Source organism: Lissotriton vulgaris, chromosome 5 (genome assembly GCF_964263255.1).
Source record: "Lissotriton vulgaris chromosome 5, aLisVul1.2, whole genome shotgun sequence".
In the NCBI taxonomy this organism is placed as follows: Eukaryota; Metazoa; Chordata; class Amphibia; order Caudata; family Salamandridae; genus Lissotriton; species Lissotriton vulgaris.
The window spans coordinates 45,485,280-45,504,159 of record NC_141693.1 but is presented as its reverse complement, the minus strand read 5'-3'; the positions used below and the strand labels follow the sequence as shown (position 1 = coordinate 45,504,159).

At 41.2% G+C, this 18,880-nt stretch overlaps 1 protein-coding gene across 6 annotated transcripts in view; it reads left to right on the top strand.

Moving 5' to 3' along the window:
• LOC147710099 (butyrophilin subfamily 3 member A3-like) overlaps nt 1-18,880 on the top strand; it is a 353,872-nt gene that overhangs the window by 96,152 nt on the left and 238,840 nt on the right. For 4 of the 6 annotated variants that reach the window (XM_086920799.1, XM_086920796.1, XM_086920798.1 and 1 more), the window contains exons 6-7: nt 5,583-5,615; nt 17,299-17,331. In XM_086920799.1, the coding sequence (XP_086776925.1) occupies nt 5,583-5,615; nt 17,299-17,331 (66 nt within the window). The remainder of the gene's footprint in view (nt 1-5,582; nt 5,616-17,298; nt 17,332-18,880) is intronic. The other 2 variants (XM_086920800.1, XM_086920797.1) reach the window with 1 other exon arrangement.

Here is an 18,880-nt window from a genome sequence, read left to right as displayed (position 1 = left end):
TGGGGAACCCGTCCTGGCTTTCCCTGTGAGATGGTCCCTACTGGGTATCTCCAAGGTGAAACCAGGCATCCCCGGCGTATGTGGGGGGCCGTTGTGGAGATGAGGCAAGCTAATGCCCAGAGTTGCCGAGTGTGATCCCTGGTTAGAGTAGGCACCGAGGCGAGAATTATCGAGTCCGCTGACCATGGTCCATGACCCTGCCGCGTCGGGAATTGAACCCTGGTCCCGGGCCATCCTCTGCTTCCGGGTCTGCCGCCTCTAACCAGTGAGCCACACCACTCCACAAATGCTGCCCACCTTGCTAGTCCACTGCCACAGGACTAAACAATTATGAACAAACCAAAAAGCACACAGAGAGGCAGCAATAAAGATACTTATACAATGCTTAAATACATCCAATGAGACACTTGTCCTTCTTTTGATGTGAAAAAAAGTCCTTTTTATTATTGATATATCCTCTTGATAAAAGGATGTACAGATCGACAGCCGATGTTCTTAATAAGTGAAGACCAAAGAAACAGCCAACGCGTTTCGCCCGTAGGCTTCTTCAGGGCTAATATTCAAGGTAAGCACAGCTAGACTGGTTTCCACTTGAGTAACTATTCAAAACGTATCTGTTAGTAACAGAAACGATAAGGATGAAACGTGAGATCACAGGGCAGATGCTTTCAGTTTATTATGCCTCAATGGTACTTTCTAAATTCCCGTTAATATTTCACTGTTTAACAAGCGTATCGGCATTTCAGGCATATTTTTGGTTAATACTATGATATGTACCACTCCCGTAGATCCAGTATTACTCAGACCATCCCAATGTGGTCCGTGGTCTCACAATTCATCAGTTTCTCTGTACAAATTTTGTGCGAAAAGATGACCACGTATACTTCTGTCAAATATTTTACTACCGCACCACCTATGGCAATTTGACTGCAATTAGAGGGGCGATTTTGGGACCCTTTTTATGTAAATGAACTAGAATGCTCCAGGCCAGAAAAGGGGAATTATGCTATGGTGGTAGCAGTGTACAACAAAAGGAGTAAGAAAAGTAGCCCAAAGTGAGTTCTCTATTTTAATTACGGAGAGGGTAATCTCATGGGGCACCATCTTCTCATCTCCCTTGAGACTCTCAGTCTCCCTATATTAGCTGCATCTCCTTTGTTTGTTGATTCAGGGCCAAATGCTGCTGCGGATATAGGAGGAAACGAGAAGGGCAATAGGCAACTCTACATCATAATTCCATGCATAAAGATCACACATGTAATGTGCCATTCACCTTCCTTAATTGGATTTGGAAAAGATTTTATTCTAGAACCAAAGCAGCTAGAAATGATCTCCCAAAATCTTTCTGTGTTCTTAAGGGAGGCACCTTCTTTTAGCTCAAACCATTTATGATCATACTTCTAAGGAGCAATTTGTAGTCTCTGCCTTCATCTTTTCAGGAGATTAATTAAGACATGAATTGACTTCTCACTAGTCTATGCATCTCCCTATTTAGGTGGCCAAAAGGATTATAATGGGTTCTTTGGGGGAAAACAACGTGTTTGATTTTGGTTTAGCCACCAGGGACTTTTTATAGCTTTCAAATTCAAATAGTGGCTCTCGGTGCAGAAAATGGGACTCTGCAGTTAATGCGATAAAGATTCCTTCACTTTAGCAGTTCGCTTCATATTTCAATGAGTTCTAACATTTGATTTACCAAATTTGCCTGTTGTTTCTTTGACGGGCCCTACTCCCTTTTGAACTAAATTGATCATAAAGGAGAGTGCTTTAAGATCACCAAGGGATTTATCATTGACATTCATATCACAAATCATACCAAAAGTAGCAAAAGGGACAACTACATAGTCATTGAGCGGACAGAAAACAGTAGATTGAAGTGTAAAATGTGCAGGAATCTCATTCTCAATTCTTCCATTGAGTATTATGCATTACTTTTTTCATGGTACTTCAAAAGGAGAACACCTCTTTTATGAGTTTTACTGTTGGTAGGGATGATTGACGGGCTAATTTTTAATGCTATGTCTTTGTCCTCACTTGCAAATAACCTAAGGACATGGGTGGATACTGTGGCATTAAAGTCACCTACCAATATTATATATTTACAATCCTTTCACTCCCTAATGCCATAGATAAAGGTGACAAATGTGGTTACTGGACATGCACCGAGTCGGTGGGGATATATGGGTTCACCACCATAAGTGCGACACAGCATAAATCAAAATGATTGTATCTCTCTTAGTAGAATAACCTGTTTGAAGTCCTTATTCGCCTGACTTCATAGATGTATAGAAAAGGAATTGGGCAGATAAGATATCTAAAAAAATTGGTGAAAATCTCCTATCGTATTATTCTGGCGTTTGTAGTTACAACGTTGAGTCTATCGCAGTCAGCTCTCAACAACTGAAATTAATTTGCTGCAGCCCGTCACTTCCAAGTCAGTTCAGGAGCAAGACTACTAAGAGAGATACAATCATTTTGATTTATGCTGTGTCGCACATTCCCACCATATTCAGAATTTTCGTGCTTGAGGGTCTCCCAAGATATGATTTTTTATGTCCTGAGGATGGTCTCGGAAACGCAAGAATAGAGACCGAAACGTCGACGATTGCTTTTTCTACCGGATAATAAATTAGATTGTAAATAGGTAGAAAAGCTTTTGTAATTGTTGTATAGAGAATTTTTATAGATCAATTTATTTGTATGTTCTCTTACAACGTTGTTTATCTATCATGTACCCTTGTAACAAATATTAAATCCGAATACTCTTTCATATACACCCTTTCTCTTGCTCTCTTTTGTCTCAAAAAGATTACTGTTCAGTGACAAACAGAAATTAACTTAAAAAGACATTTGTCACAGTTGTTGTGCATTAACGGCATCAAATATATCAGGTCGTACAATTGTAGATATTTAAAATAATATTCGAAACATTAAGACAATTAAAACCCTTGAAGGTTCAATTACCATAACATATCTATTGCCCAAACCCTCAAGGGTATATTGGGTTGCTCACTTTTGTGTACCATGATGAATGGCTGGCAGCCTATTTTGGGGAAGAAACAACCACCCTTTCCAACATTTGCACATTGTCTTTTTTCTTAACTTCCACACCAGCATTGGCATTTAAGTTGAAGCAAAGTTTTCAGCGTTTAGCTTGTTTTCTGCAGATGATACATTGTCCTAAGCTGTTTTATAATCCTCTTGTTTCTTTGTTTTTTGCCCCCTCTATTCTTCAGATTTTTCTTACCGCCCATTTTGTAGACACAGGGACTTCTTCATACACAGACATTGGGAAGAGATTGCTCATTTTACCCTTAATAGGGAGAGACGAGGGCCCAGTTACTGATTCCATTGACGAAGGCTGTAAGAGACTTTTCAGGGAGAAGAACAGCTCATTCTCCTTCAAAATGTGCTCCAAACTCCCTGAATCGAGAGCTAGACAGAGGTACCCTACTTGATTTATCATGTTGGACAACTGGTTGTGAGGGACAGCAAAGATTCCCTCCCGCTTTCTTTACTTGGAAGTGGGGGGGGGGCAGGTAGTATTATCCGAAGAAACCCTTATATCCTGGGTCTAGGACTTTAATATGGTCAGGAGAGAATCTAAAATAGGATCTGAATTGCTGACAGATTTTTTCAAGTGAGCCGAATTAGAGGTCAGAACTCTCTCTAAAACCTGTAATGATTCAGAGTACTTTATGGATTAGAGCAGATATAACTCAAATGATAGTAGCAGACGTCTTTCAAGTGGTAAAGAGATTCTCACCGTACTATTAAAGAGCTGCATCCTAGGCTGCAGGATGTGGCCCACAGGAGTGCTTACCTCACAGGTGATGCAGTTGATATGCAGTGGGGTCTGCTCACGAGAAGCCGCAGTGGGGCGTGGATCGGGGAAAAGGGGAAGGCGGGTAAAAAACAAATGACTTACCTGCCAGCCGTCCATCCGGCCGCCAACTCTCCACTGTCCGCTCCGTCCACTTCCTGGCTTCTTCTGTGGAAACGGGAAGCACCCGAGCTCCCAGGATCCCCATAGCCAATCACAACTCTGCAATGCAGCGTTGTGATTGGTCTGAACGCTGTGCTTCGGTGCTCAGATAGGGAATGAGGGCCTGAGCATGTGCTCCATGCAGGTTGTAATCCAGCCTGCATAGAGAACATGCAAAGAGCGCATAAAAGGCCAGTAAAACATTCATGTGCACTTATATAGTGCACCCCACTCCTCCCATTGCTCTGAGAGCAAATTCACCCCACCCCTTACTTAGAGTTCTTATTAGTTTCTTTTTCCTTTTTTTTCACTGCCAAAAGCAGTGGGGCAACACTTCACCTCCCTGGCAGAGGAACCGCCACTGATTGATACGCGATGATGCTGGTTAAGGTCAATAACTAGGTCAAGGAGAGTAAAGTCTCCTATGGGAGGTGCTTGTTCCATGATCTCAAGGCTCTTAGAGTTCATGCACGCACCCTCGCCATCGGATAGCTCTTTGAGTAGATATGATTTCTGGAGCCTCTCCACGCCGCACCGCCGGCTCTGCTTCCCAGTACCAGCATCCGCTCAGGTATGAACCTGGCATTACTAAGGTGCCACGTTGCCCAGACGTTAAAAATACCTGTTAAGATGGCAAAATAAAAGACAAAAAATACAGGAACATTGCCACTGTCATGTAAATTAGTCGTCCCCGCCACATAATTCCAGTGGCCCTGGATATACACTGACAAATATCACTTAGACGTACACTCTCCATTTTAGTGGTCCTAGGGTGGCTTCAGTGTATGATTCAACATTATGTTCCTGTAAACTGAATTTCAGCATATACTTTATATCATCTCTGGTTCTCATTTATTGGCTTGGGGGAGAGGGGGAGGGGGAGATAAAACTGTGCACATATGAACAACATATCACTATAAGTAAAATCATTTCCCAGAGTGCTGTAAGGTCTGTGTAGGCAGGCAAAGCCCATGGTACTCATAACTACTTTAAAAGGATCGGAACACAGGCAGATGCCAATGAAAACAATACAATCTGTTGAATGGGAATTACTACTGAAAATGACTCTTTGCAGTCTTCTAGTTCATGACGTGGTGCTCATTATATCATTAGAGATAACAACCAAACATAGGCAAATCCTTCCTAATGCTTAAACAGCCCCCCTAAACTCCCCAGACACACTTTGACTTTGATGGATCTATCTGTTGAGGGGCAGCATGATTCTGGGGCACAGCTGCATGGCCAGTATCGGTCACACCAGGACCGCTTGGGAATATGCTGCAGTGATACTTCCAATAGTCCGTTCTTCTGGTTTGCTGTTGGGGAGCTGTGAGCTTTACTCTTGTGAATTACATTTCATGTCTGGTGTCTGTTGTCCATGGTTCTCTTTTAACTGTGGGGAAGAAGAAGGGTGATGATGACTCGTATATGTGTGAATTCAGTGGATGCTCTTAGCGTTCACCCCCAAACGAGGAGAGTGGCCATGCAACTAATGTGAATGTTGTGTTTGAAATGTACCAGTGTGTGCTCACATCTTCATCATGAGATGGAAACATTCCAAAGTAGATTGTGTCTGATATTTCTCTTCTCCCCTCAGGAGCCTCAGCCTGTGACCTGGAGAAGGAAAGAGGTAAATGACATATTAGTGAATTTGAATATTTATAGGCTAAATATGAAATCTGTGGAGATGGGGTCAAGTGTAAGCACATATGTTTTGATATGCTTCCACACTGAAGGAAGGAGTACCTTTTAGAGGTGTTAGAAACTCATTTAGTTTGCTTTTGTGTGAATAAGTGACATTTCATAGGAATCATGCAAGATTATGCATAATTAAATGAGGTACAAATTTGCACTAAATGTTAGCACAAAATTATTAATAGCGTAAATTTTTTATGTGAAGGAATCTTTTGTGCAAAAAAAATAGTGCCAAAAAAAGCACCATGAACAACACCCATTGTGTTCTGTTGTTCCTGTGTTTTCATTGTATATTTGAACCTGGAATGGCATAAAAAAAAGTGATGGATGGAATGCTTGAATTACTCTCAGGCACTGGCGATCACTCTGGGCCACATCCCAATCCACCATTTTCCCCCACCATTCCACCTCAGTTTGGACCCACTCATATGTAGATAATCTTTTACCCTCATCCAATCAGAACAGTCCAGGTGAAACTGTGAGGCTAGGACCTCCCTCAACTGGAAAACAAGCGGCCCAGGACCAGTTTTGCCATTATTATGGGTTCGACAGCCAGGTATAGCTTGATTCCAGTAGCACAGAGAGCCCTGGACCCATGTCTGGGCATACCAGTCACACTTAGGGCATCAAAAGCAAAGCTTTGGATGAAAAGCTTGAATTTTATCTAAGCCACTGGCGATCTCTCTGGGCCGCATCTCAATCTTTCATTTCATGCCCGCCATGTCACTCTCATTTTGTACCCAGCCATTTGCATACCAGTCTTGACTCTGCTTCAAACAGTACAGACAGAACTGCAAGGCCAGTTCCTTCCTGCAGTGGAACTCAGGCAACCCAGGACCGGTTTCACCTTTATTATGGGCTCATCAACCATGAACACCTTCATTTCGGTGACACAGTGAGCACGGAACCTCGTCTGGGCATACCTGTCACACTTAGGTCATCACATAACAAAGTGGCGTATGGAAAGCCATGTCCAAATCCATAATTTTTTACCCACTGTGCCACCTGAGGCAAGACCCAAACATGCAAATCAGTCTTGACCCTGCTCCAATCAGAACAGTCCAGTTCCAAATACCTAGGCAGGACCTCCCTTAACTGGGAAAAAAGCAACCGAGGACTGGTTCTGCCTTTATTATGGGCTTGTCAGCCAGGTATACCTTGATTCCGGTGGCACAGTGAGTACTGGGATCCAAGTTTAGGCACCCCGGTCACACTTAGGGCATCAAAAAACAAAGTGATGGATGGAATGCCTGAATCAATCTCAGCGACTGGTGATCGCTCTGGACTGCATCCCAATCCATTGTTGATCACTGACCATGCCACCTCAGTTTAGACCCAGCCATTTTCAAATTAGTTTTGACCCTGCTCCAATCAGAACAGTCCAATCAGAATAGCGAGGTCTGCACTTGCCACAGGAAGGCGTTCCATGGGTGGAGTGTGGGTGCCTGCGTTGGCACAGTAAGATAGCAGGCATGCGTCTTATCTTAGTAGATACGTTGCATTCCTGTCCTCTCCCTGTCACACAACATTGTGCAGTAAGGTGTCTTGCAGTGTTGCGCTGTGTGACTTGTTAGCAAATCTGGCACTAAATACATAAATACATACAGGCTAGGGATATAAAAAGAAACCTAGGTATTATAATCATACAGGGTAGGGATATAAAAAGAAACCTAGGTATTATAATCATACACGCTAGGGATATTAAACAAAGCCCAGTTATTATAATCATACAGGCTAGGGATGTAAAAAGAAACCTACGTATTTTAATCCTAGAGGCTAGGGATATAAAAAGAAACCTAGGTATTATAATCATACAGGCTAGGGATATAATTGTTACTAGTCCCTCAGGCTACACATACGTAGTTTACAATGTGGGACAGACAACTCCTATAGCTTCAAATTTACATTTGTATTCCGCAGTCGAAGCCCACTTCATTCTCATGAAGAAAATTATTATGTAGTGCACATGGCCAAATTGAAGGAGCGCCTTTGGCACAGCGGAAACTAATTATCATATGTCTCCTGTTCCTACACTGAAAGCGATGACAAAAGCAAGTATACCTAATCTTTACACTTTTTACCTGCAGTGGGCAGTTCACAGTTCACATTCGCAGTACTATACCAAAAATACTGATGGAAATAGCTACCTAAAGAATCTAAAATGATATGCAGCAACACGATATTGCAAACAAACAAATGTTGCCAACAAATAGACCTGCATAGAATCTTCTTGCTGGCTCTGAATAGAAGTTTGGAATAACTTGCCTTGATCATATCATATCAATCACAGCAGTAAACCAATATGCTAGTTGCTGCTGATTCATGCTCCAGATTCATGTGTTTGACCACAAAGAACTGCTGATGCCTGAGCAGTCATAAAAGACTTGCTATGACTAGTCGCAATTGGCGCACTTCATTCAGACAAATGTCCTGTGTTTGCCGCAAAGGCATTCAGGGATTCCATGGGCCTAATTCACAAAGCTAAACTTACACTTTTGGAGTAAGATTGTACTTGATCTCAATAGATCTGAGCCGGCAGAGAGAACATATTTGACCTGTACACTCACTTTTATTGCAAAATGTCCAAGAAGTCAGAACCAATCTATCTATTGTGAAGCATTCCAAATCCACCACTGGTGAAGATAAGGTTTCTAAAGCGGCTGGAGGGTCACTCCCCAAAGTGGAAGTGCTAGCTCAAGAAAAGATCCCTGAAAAAGAAGTTTACATACCATCTTACAGACCACCCTTTCTAGTTCTTGAGGTAAAGACACAAATAGTAACCCTGCTTCGACTGATTGGTTCAAAGAAAAACAGGAAGGTTCCATCTACCACCTCAAAAAGCATTAAGTGGTCGATTCTATTCAGCAGACCCCTCTTGACACCAAAATGTCTTCAGAGTAGAATCTCACAACGTCTCCCTCCCGCCTAGAAAAGAAGCACAGCCCTGTTGAAATTCTGAGTCTCATTCCGGGGACTCCAAATCCTTCTATGTCTCCAGCTTTACTCCAAGTGCCAGTTTCCATGGAGGGCCTTGATGCTGCAATTTCATCAATCCCAATGATTTAATCTACTGCTGTAGTGTGTTATGAAAACTATACATGAAACTATCTATGAAATGTTCTATGAAACAATAACACACTCCAATGTGGGCCCAAATAGATTGATTGACTAAGGAGACATTGCCAAAGGACTATCAAAAGTCATTCCTATATTGACTAAATATTACTGTTCTCTGTATGTCTGTTTAATGGTTTGTACATTCAAGTTAAGTGTGTGTATTCATTTGGAGAGTAAAGTCTCCTATGGGAGGTGCTTGTTCCATGATCTCAAGGCTCTTAGAGTTCAAGCATGCACCCTCGCCATCAGATAGCTCTTTGAGTAGATATGATTTCTGTAGCCACTCCACGCCGCACCGCCGGCTCTGCTTCCCAGTACCAGCATCCGCTCAGGTATGAACCTGGCATTAATAAGGGGCCACGTTGCCCAGACGTTAAAAATACCTGTTAAGAAGGCAAAATAAAAGACAAAAAATACAGGAACATTGCCACTGTCATGTAAATCAGTCGTCCCCGCCACATAATTCTAGTGGCCCTGGATATACACTAACAAATATCACTTAGACGTACACTCTCCATTTTAGTGGTCCTAGGGTGGCTTCAGCGTATGATTCAACATTATGTTCCTGTAAACTGAATTTCAGCATATATTTTATATCATCTCTGGTTCTCATTTATTGGCTTGGAGGAGAGGGGGAGATAAAACTGTGCACATAGGAACAACATATCACTATAAGTAAAATCATTTCCCAGAGTGCTGTAAGGTCTGTGTAGACAGGCAAAGCCCATGGGACTCATAACTACTCTAAAAGGATCGGAACACAGGCAGATGCCAATGGAAACAAAACAATCCGTTGAATGGGAATTACTACTGAAAATGACTCTTTGCAGTCTTCTAGTTCATGACGTGGTGCTCATTATGAGCGAACTGTGATGGGAAATCACTGTAAGGCGCGCAATTTCACATGAAACTGGTGGGTTTCTTCAAATGTTATTATCACAAATCCAAACTGAAACATCTTTTAAAGCTTGAATCAGAATTTATTTCATTCCAATGTAGTATTCATTTCAAGAATTCATTTTTCAACAAGGATCAAAAATCATTCCATCTTCATATTACTCGTTACTTGCCCAATGCATTTCGGGTTAGTGGGAGTAACCCTTCGTCAGGGGCCTAAAAAATGAAAACATACAAGACCTTAACTTTCAGGAAAAAGAGCCATGGGGTCAAACTGACCAATCATATACATAACATAAATATTAAGATTATACATAATACAGCATACATGTTGGGGTTATACATAATCATATGAACGTTTGTCACTACAGGGTGTTAAACATGTTATAAACGAGAGCGAATCTAACCAGCTGGTATCGTGCACGATAGCGGTAAATCAAAAACAAGTAGCTGGCATGCTGCCAAAAGTGTGTATACGGGTCGAAAATACGTGCGCTAAAAAATGATAAGGAAAGGAGTGCAAGCCTAAGGGGAAGGACCAACTAAGCCCAGAACCGGAGAGCTTACCGCAATGGTAACGAGTCCTCGTCTCGCAGTTCCGAACGCGGAACTGATCCTGATGGATGAAGAGCCAATGGGAAACCTGGTTATAACTAAGTCCAAAAGTCACGTGATACGGGTCCCGAAAACAGTAATCGGGATAACAATATGCACCGCGATGTGGGAAATAATCAGCCGGGTGAAAAGACACCCGAGTTTAGAATAGAAAACTAATAATTACGGAGTTTGGCAAAAATCAAAGTCTGCAAAATGCGCAAAAAAAGCGTGGCGATTAAGCGTGATATGATAGGTCTGCTGGAGTCACGTGTTACGCCATGAAATAGTAAACAAAGGCTAATTAATGTGAAAGCACGGCAGAACATCAATAAACGACCTATTATTAGATAAAGCTATGCAGACGAACTCAAGCATAATTAAAATATGACAATCATGGATGGCAACATAAATATAAATGAAACACAGAGCTGTGTTGAGTGACATCATGAAAAAATAATATGCGAAAAGATAATATACAAAAGTGAAACATGCTGATTAGATGGATCTATTCATGCGATGTGAAACATTTGATCAATATGATTTAACAAACTGAGAGAGTTCTGTAGGAAAATGTTCATAGGGTCATCCTTAGAGGAGTGGGGGGTCGCTCATGTAACCATATGGAGTGACAGGAATTTACAGGAAGCATGAAAATTCAATTCGATCATTGATCCCTGCTGGTTGGAGGGAATTCAGTTTCTTGATCCAGTGAAATTCAGCTTGTAATCGTTGCTTAGTGGGATCCATGTCTTGGCGTTGCGGAAGTATCTCCAGTATAGTGAATTTGAGTTGGGTGATCTGATGATTGTTTTCAAGCCAGTGTGTTGATAATGCTGATTTCATATTTTTTGTACGAATATTGCTTTTGTGTTCTGATATTCTCGTCTTAATCTTTCTTTCTGTCTGGCCGACATAGATTTTTCCACATGGGCACTTGATTGCATAAATTACATTTTTTGAGTCACAGGTACCTGTATACAGTAGATCAATTTTGTGACCTTTGGTGGGATGCATAAAAATGTTACCAGGTATTATGTTGTTGCAGTGTATGCAATTCAAACATTTCAGCATGCCTTTTGGTGCAGTTTTAGTGACTTTCTTAGTGTTTAGTGTCTCTTTAAGATTTTTCGATCTTTTAAAGGCGAAGGTCAACTGATCGCTGTAAAGATTGGTTAAATCAGGTTCTGTTCTGATGAGGGTCCAATGCTGATTGATAATTCTTTTGATTTGTGTTGATGATGTCGAGTATTTTAAGACACACACTGTCTTGTTCTCTTTTGATTGAGGCTTAGATGTCAGTAATTGATCTCTTGAGAGATTGGTGACTTTTTTGATTGATTCATCCAACACATCTTTGGGATATCCGCGTTTTTGGTATTGATGTAGCTGATCGGTGAGAGTCATTTCCAATTGATGGGGGTCCGAGGTGATCCTTTTGAGACGGATGAATTGGGAAGTGGGTAAATGCTTTTTTAAGGTTTCAGGATGGAAGCTTTGGAACAGCAAACTGGAGTTCCGGTCAGTCGGTTTTTTGTACACTTGGGTATGTAGTTTTTGGTTGATGATTGTAATCTGTACGTCTAAAAATGCAATGGTTTCCTTCTGGATGGTATGTGTAAACTTGATTCTAGGATTCAGCTGATTTATTTCCATGATGTTAGCAACGAGTTGTTCTTTGTCGCCTTTCCAAATTAAAAATAAATCATCTATGTATCTTTTAAACGTCACGAGGTGATCGGTCCAGTTGTTGTTGTTCAGGATGTTCTCTTGTTCAAATTTAGACATAAACAGATTGGCATATGAGGGGGCCCCCCCAAAACCCATTGAGGTTCCGTTGCACTGGTTGTAAAACTTGTTGTCCCATTCGAAATAGCTGTGATACAGCGCGAAATGCATAAGTTCCACTAAGAAGATTTTGTTGGCTTCACATTCATCATCTCTTAAAAGACTCCATTCAAAGGCTTCAAGGCCTTCATTGTGTGGTATGGAAGTATACAGTGATACTACATCAATTGTACTGAGCCAATATTCTGCATCTGGTTCCAGTTCTATGGTTTTGAGTAAGTTGAGGAAAGATGTAGTATCCTTGATGTAGGTTTGTCCTCTCTGTACCATCGGCTGTAAAAAGTGATCTAGATATTTGCCTACACTGTCAGATATTGATCCGCACGCGGACACGATGGGTCTGAACGGTGGTCTTTTCAAGTCTTTATGAATTTTAGGCAACATATAGAGTTTTGGTCTCCTTGGATATTTGGTTGCCAAAAATTTGTGTGTTCTGTCGTCGATCCATTTTTGTTCAAGGGCATGATCCAAAATTACTGTGAGAGTTTTCAAATATTCTTCAGTGGGGTCACAGTCCAAAGGAATATAGGTATTTTTGTCTTGAACGTGTTGATTGACACTTGCATTGTAGAAAGTAGTGTCCATGACAATCAGGGCTCCCCCTTTGTCTGCTTTCTGGAAAGTTATTTCAGTATCTTTAGACAACTGCATGATGGTACTGCGTTCCTTCTTAGACAGATTGTTTTTAGTAATTTTGTTAAAGTTGATTTTTTGAATGTCCGTTAGTGTCATCCTTTCCACAGTTTCTATGGTTTTGTGAGAATATGGAGCACAGAATGTGCTTTTTGGCTTAAAAACTGCAGTGTCGGTAATAGATGTAGGTATCACATCTTTGAAAAAGTATTTCAGTTTGAGGTTTCTGAAGAATTTGAATAGCGCTATCTCTGTTTCAGCGAGACTGGTCTTATAGGTTGGTACAAACGTAATTCCTTTATTTAATACCGCCATCTGGGCTGGTGTCAGAGGTTTAGATGAGATGTTGATGACTAAGTCGGTTTTGTTGACTTCTGGCTCCTTGTTCGTTTGGCTATTTCTTCGGGAGTTTCTTCTCCCCCTCCTGATGCGACTGTAGGTGGTGCGTTGGCTGCGGGACTGATATCTAAAAAAGGCTGCTTCTTGGTAGATGAACTTGGTTGTTGGGTTTTCTCAATGGGTTGTCTTGTCTGTGCAATGTCTGATTCAGATACTAAACTTTCTTGAGACGAGGTAGTGGATGGTTTAGTTTTGGGTTGTTGCCATTTCTTTTGATTATAAATTTCTGCCCAGGTGTACACTTCGTCATATTTATAATCAATAGTATCTCTCTTGTATTTTCTGACTTTCCGATCGTTTACCTCCTTGGCGTATTTGTCTAATCTTTTGTTCACATCCTCCAATGTTGTTTGTAAATCTGGAAATTTTTCAAGCTCCTTTTTCATGTTGTTTAGATCGACGTCAATTTCTTTAAGAACTTTAGAAAGTTCCTGTATGATTAACAGAATCAAATCAAGTGAGCACTTGTTCAAAATTTGATACCACTTTTCAACAAAATTTTTACTGTTCTTGCACAACATAGGTTTTAGGGCGATTCTCAACCCTCTGGGGATTCTCCTATTTTTATGATAATGTATCAATGTCGTTGCATGTAATCTTTGATTGATTTCTTTTTTGCTAAGAAATTCAAATTGCCGAATTAATTGTGCTGTAGTGGAAATGTTAGGACTGAAAGCTCTGGTCTCTTGTATGAGTCCATAAATTTCTTCTGCCGCTTCAGAAGTGAAAGCTAACAACTCAGCTTGATTGGACGTTAATTGTGCTATTTCATCAAACTGCATTTTCAAAACAGTATATTGGTGCACTAGGAGATGAGGTAGGCGAAAGTCAATATGATACAATGAATAGTATCTCCGTGCACTCACTCTTTGATTGAGGTTTTATTGGTTCGAGCGCGTTCCCTTGTCGCACTATGCCTGGTAGTGCCTTAAATCATATGAGCGAACTGTGATGGGAAATCACTGTAAGGCGCGCAATTTCACATGAAACTGGTGGGTTTCTTCAAATGTTATTATCACAAATCCAAACTGAAACTTCTTTTAAAGCTTGAATCAGAATTTATTTCATTCCAATGTAGTATTCATTTCAAGAATTCATTTTTCAACAAGGATCAAAAATCATTCCATCTTCATATTACTCGTTACTTGCCCAATGCATTTCGGGTTAGTGGGAGTAACCCTTCGTCAGGGGCCTAAAAAATGAAAACATACAAGACCTTAACTTTCAGGAAAAAGAGCCATGGGGTCAAATCCTAGAATCAAGTTTACACATACCATCCAGAAGGAAACCATTGCATTTTTAGACGTACAGATTACAATCATCAACCAAAAACTACATACCCAAGTGTACAAAAAACCCACTGACCGGAACTCCAGTTTGCTGTTCCAAAGCTTCCATCCTGAAACCTTAAAAAAGCATTTACCCACTTCCCAATTCATCCGTCTCAAAAGGATCACCTCGGACCCCCATCAATTGGAAATGACTCTCACCGATCAGCTACATCAATACCAAAAACGCGGATATCCCAAAGATGTGTTGGATGAATCAATCAAAAAAGTCACCAATCTCTCAAGAGATCAATTACTGACATCTAAGCCTCAATCAAAAGAGAACAAGACAGTGTGTGTCTTAAAATACTCGACATCATCAACACAAATCAAAAGAATTATCAATCAGCATTGGACCCTCATCAGAACAGAACCTGATTTAACCAATCTTTACAGCGATCAGTTGACCTTCGCCTTTAAAAGATCGAAAAATCTTAAAGAGACACTAAACACTAAGAAAGTCACTAAAACTGCACCAAAAGGCATGCTGAAATGTTTGAATTGCATACACTGCAACAACATAATACCTGGTAACATTTTTATGCATCCCACCAAAGGTCACAAAATTGATCTACTGTATACAGGTACCTGTGACTCAAAAAATGTAATTTATGCAATCAAGTGCCCATGTGGCAAAATCTATGTCGGCCAGACAGAAAGAAAGATTAAGACGAGAATATCAGAACACAAAAGCAATATTCGTACAAAAAATATGAAATCAGCATTATCAACACACTGGCTTGAAAACAATCATCAGATCACCCAACTCAAATTCACTATACTGGAGATACTTCCGCAACGCCAAGACATGGATCCCACTAAGCAACGATTACAAGCTGAATTTCACTGGATCAAGAAACTGAATTCCCTCCAACCAGCAGGGATCAATGATCGAATTGAATTTTCATGCTTCCTGTAAATTCCTGTCACTCCATATGGTTACATGAGCGACCCCCCACTCCTCTAAGGATGACCCTATGAACATTTTCCTACAGAACTCTCTCAGTTTGTTAAATCATATTGATCAAATGTTTCACATCGCATGAATAGATCCATCTAATCAGCATGTTTCACTTTTGTATATTATCTTTTCGCATATTATTTTTTTCATGATGTCACTCAACACAGCTCTGTGTTTCATTTATATTTATGTTGCCATCCATGATTGTCATATTTTAATTATGCTTGAGTTCGTCTGCATAGCTTTATCTAATAATAGGTCGTTTATTGATGTTCTGCCGTGCTTTCACATTAATTAGCCTTTGTTTACTATTTCATGGCGTAACACGTGACTCCAGCAGACCTATCATATCACGCTTAATCGCCACGCTTTTTTTGCGCATTTTGCAGACTTTGATTTTTGCCAAACTCCGTAATTATTAGTTTTCTATTCTAAACTCGGGTGTCTTTTCACCCGGCTGATTATTTCCCACATCGCGGTGCATATTGTTATCCCGATTACTGTTTTCGGGACCCGTATCACGTGACTTTTGGACTTAGTTATAACCAGGTTTCCCATTGGCTCTTCATCCATCAGGATCAGTTCCGCGTTCGGAACTGCGAGACGAGGACTCGTTACCATTGCGGTAAGCTCTCCGGTTCTGGGCTTAGTTGGTCCTTCCCCTTAGGCTTGCACTCCTTTCCTTATCATTTTTTAGCGCACGTATTTTCGACCCGTATACACACTTTTGGCAGCATGCCAGCTACTTGTTTTTGATTTACCGCTATCGTGCACAATACCAGCTGGTTAGATTCGCCCTCGTTTATAACATGTTTAACACCCTGTAGTGACAAACGTTCATATGATTATGTATAACCCCAACATGTATGCTGTATTATGTATAATCTTAATATTTATGTTATGTATATGATTGGTCAGTTTGACCCCATGGCTCTTTTTCCTGAAAGTTAAGGTCTTGTATGTTTTCATTTTTTAGGCCCCTGACGAAGGGTTACTCCCACTAACCCGAAATGCATTGGGCAAGTAACGAGTAATATGAAGATGGAATGATTTTTGATCCTTGTTGAAAAATGAATTCTTGAAATGAATACTACATTGGAATGAAATAAATTCTGATTCAAGCTTTAAAAGAAGTTTCAGTTTGGATTTGTGATAATAACATTTGAAGAAACCCACCAGTTTCATGTGAAATTGCGCGCCTTACAGTGATTTCCCATCACAGTTCGCTCATATGATTTAAGGCACTACCAGGCATAGTGCGACAAGGGAACGCGCTCGAACCAATAAAACCTCAATCAAAGAGTGAGTGCACGGAGATACTATTCATTGTATCGTGGTGCTCATTATATCATTAGAGATAACAACCAAACATAGGCAAATCCTTCCTAATGCTTAAACAGCACCCCTAAACTCCCCCAGACACACTTTGACTTTGATGGGTCTATCTGTTGAGGTGCAGCATGATTCTGGGGCGCAGCTGCATGGCCAGTATCGGTCACACCAGGACCGCTTGGGAATATGCTGCAGTGATACTTCCAATAGTCCTTTCTTCTGGTTTGCTGTTGCGGAGCTGTGAGCTTTACTCTTGTGAATTACATTTCAGTGTCTGGTGTCTGTTGTCCATGGTTCTCTTTTAACTGTGGGGAAGAAGAAGGGTGATGATGACTCGTATATGTGTGAATTCAGTGGATGCTCTTAGCGTTCACCGCCAAATGGGGAAAGTGGCCATGCAACTAATGTGAATGTTGTGTTTGAAATGTACCAGTGTGTGCTCACATCTTCATCATGAGATGGAAACATTCCAAAGTAGATTGTGTCTGATATTTCTCTTCTCCCCTCAGGAGCCTCAGCCTGTGACCTGGAGAAGGAAAGAGGTAAATGACATATTAGGGAATTTGAATATTTATGAGCTAAATATGAAATCTGTGGAGATGGGGTCAAGTGTAAGCACATATGTTTTGATATGCTTCCACACTGAAGGAAGGAGTACCCTTTAGAGGTGTTAGAAACTCATTTAGTTTGCTTTTGTGTGAATAAGTGACATTTCATAGGAATCATGCAAGATTATGCATAATTAAATGATGTACAAATTTGCACTAAATGTTAGCACAAAATTATTAATAGCGTAAATTTTTTATGTGAAGGATTCTTTTGTGCAAAAAAAATAGTGCCAAAAAAAGCACCATGAACAACACCCATTGTGTTCTGTTGTTCCTGTGTTTTCATTGTATATTTGAACCTGGAATGGCATAAAAAAAAAGTGATGGATGGAATGCTTGAATTACTCTCAGGCCCTGGCGATCACTCTGGGCCACATCCCAATCCACCATTTTCCCCCACCATGCCACCTCAGTTTGGACCCACTCATATGTAGATAATCTTTTACCCTCATCCAATGAGAACAGTCCAGGTGAAACTGTGAGGCTAGGACCTCCCTCAACTGGAAAACAAGCGGCCCAGGACCAGTTTTGCCATTATTATGGGTTCGACAGCCAGGTATAGCTTGATTCCAGTAGCACAGAGAGCCCTGGACCCATGTCTGGGCATACCAGTCACACTTAGGGCATCAAAAGCAAAGCTTTGGATGAAAAGCTTGAATTAATTTAAACCACTGGCGATCTCTCTGGGCCGCATCCCAATCTTTCATTTCATGCCCGCCATGTCACTCTCATTTTGTACCCAGCCATTTGCAAACCAGTCTTGACTCTGCTTCAAACAGTCCAGACCGAACTGCCAGGCCCGTTCCTCCCTGCAGTGGAACTCAGGCAACCCAGGACCGGTTTCACCTTTATTATGGGCTCATCAACCATGAACACCTTCATTTCGGTGACACAGTGAGCACGGAACCTCGTCTGGGCATACCTGTCACACTTAGGTCATCACATAACAAAGTGACGTATGGAAAGCCATGTCCAAATCCATAATTTTTTACCCACCGTGCCACCTGAGGCAAGACCCAAACATGCAAATCAGTCTTGACCCTGCTCCAATCAGAACAGTCCAGTTCCAAGTACCTAGGCAGGACCTCCCTTAACTGGGAAAAAAGCAACCGAGGACTGGTTCTGCCTTTATTATGGGCTTGTCAGCCAGGTATACCTTGATTCCGGTGGCACAGTGAGTACTGGGATCCAAGTTTAGGCACCCCGGTCACACTTAGGGTATCGAAAAACAAAGTGATGGATGGAATGCCTGAATCAATCTCAGCGACTGGTGATCGCTCTGGACTGCATCCCAATCCATTGTTGATCACTTACCATGCCACCTCAGTTTAGACCCAGCCATTTTCAAATTAGTTTTGACCCTGCTCCAATCAGAACAGTCCAATCAGAATAGCGAGGTCTGCACTTGCCACAGGAAGGCGTTCCATGGGTGGAGTGTGGGTGCCTGCGTTGGCACAGTAAGATAGCAGGCATGCGTCTTATC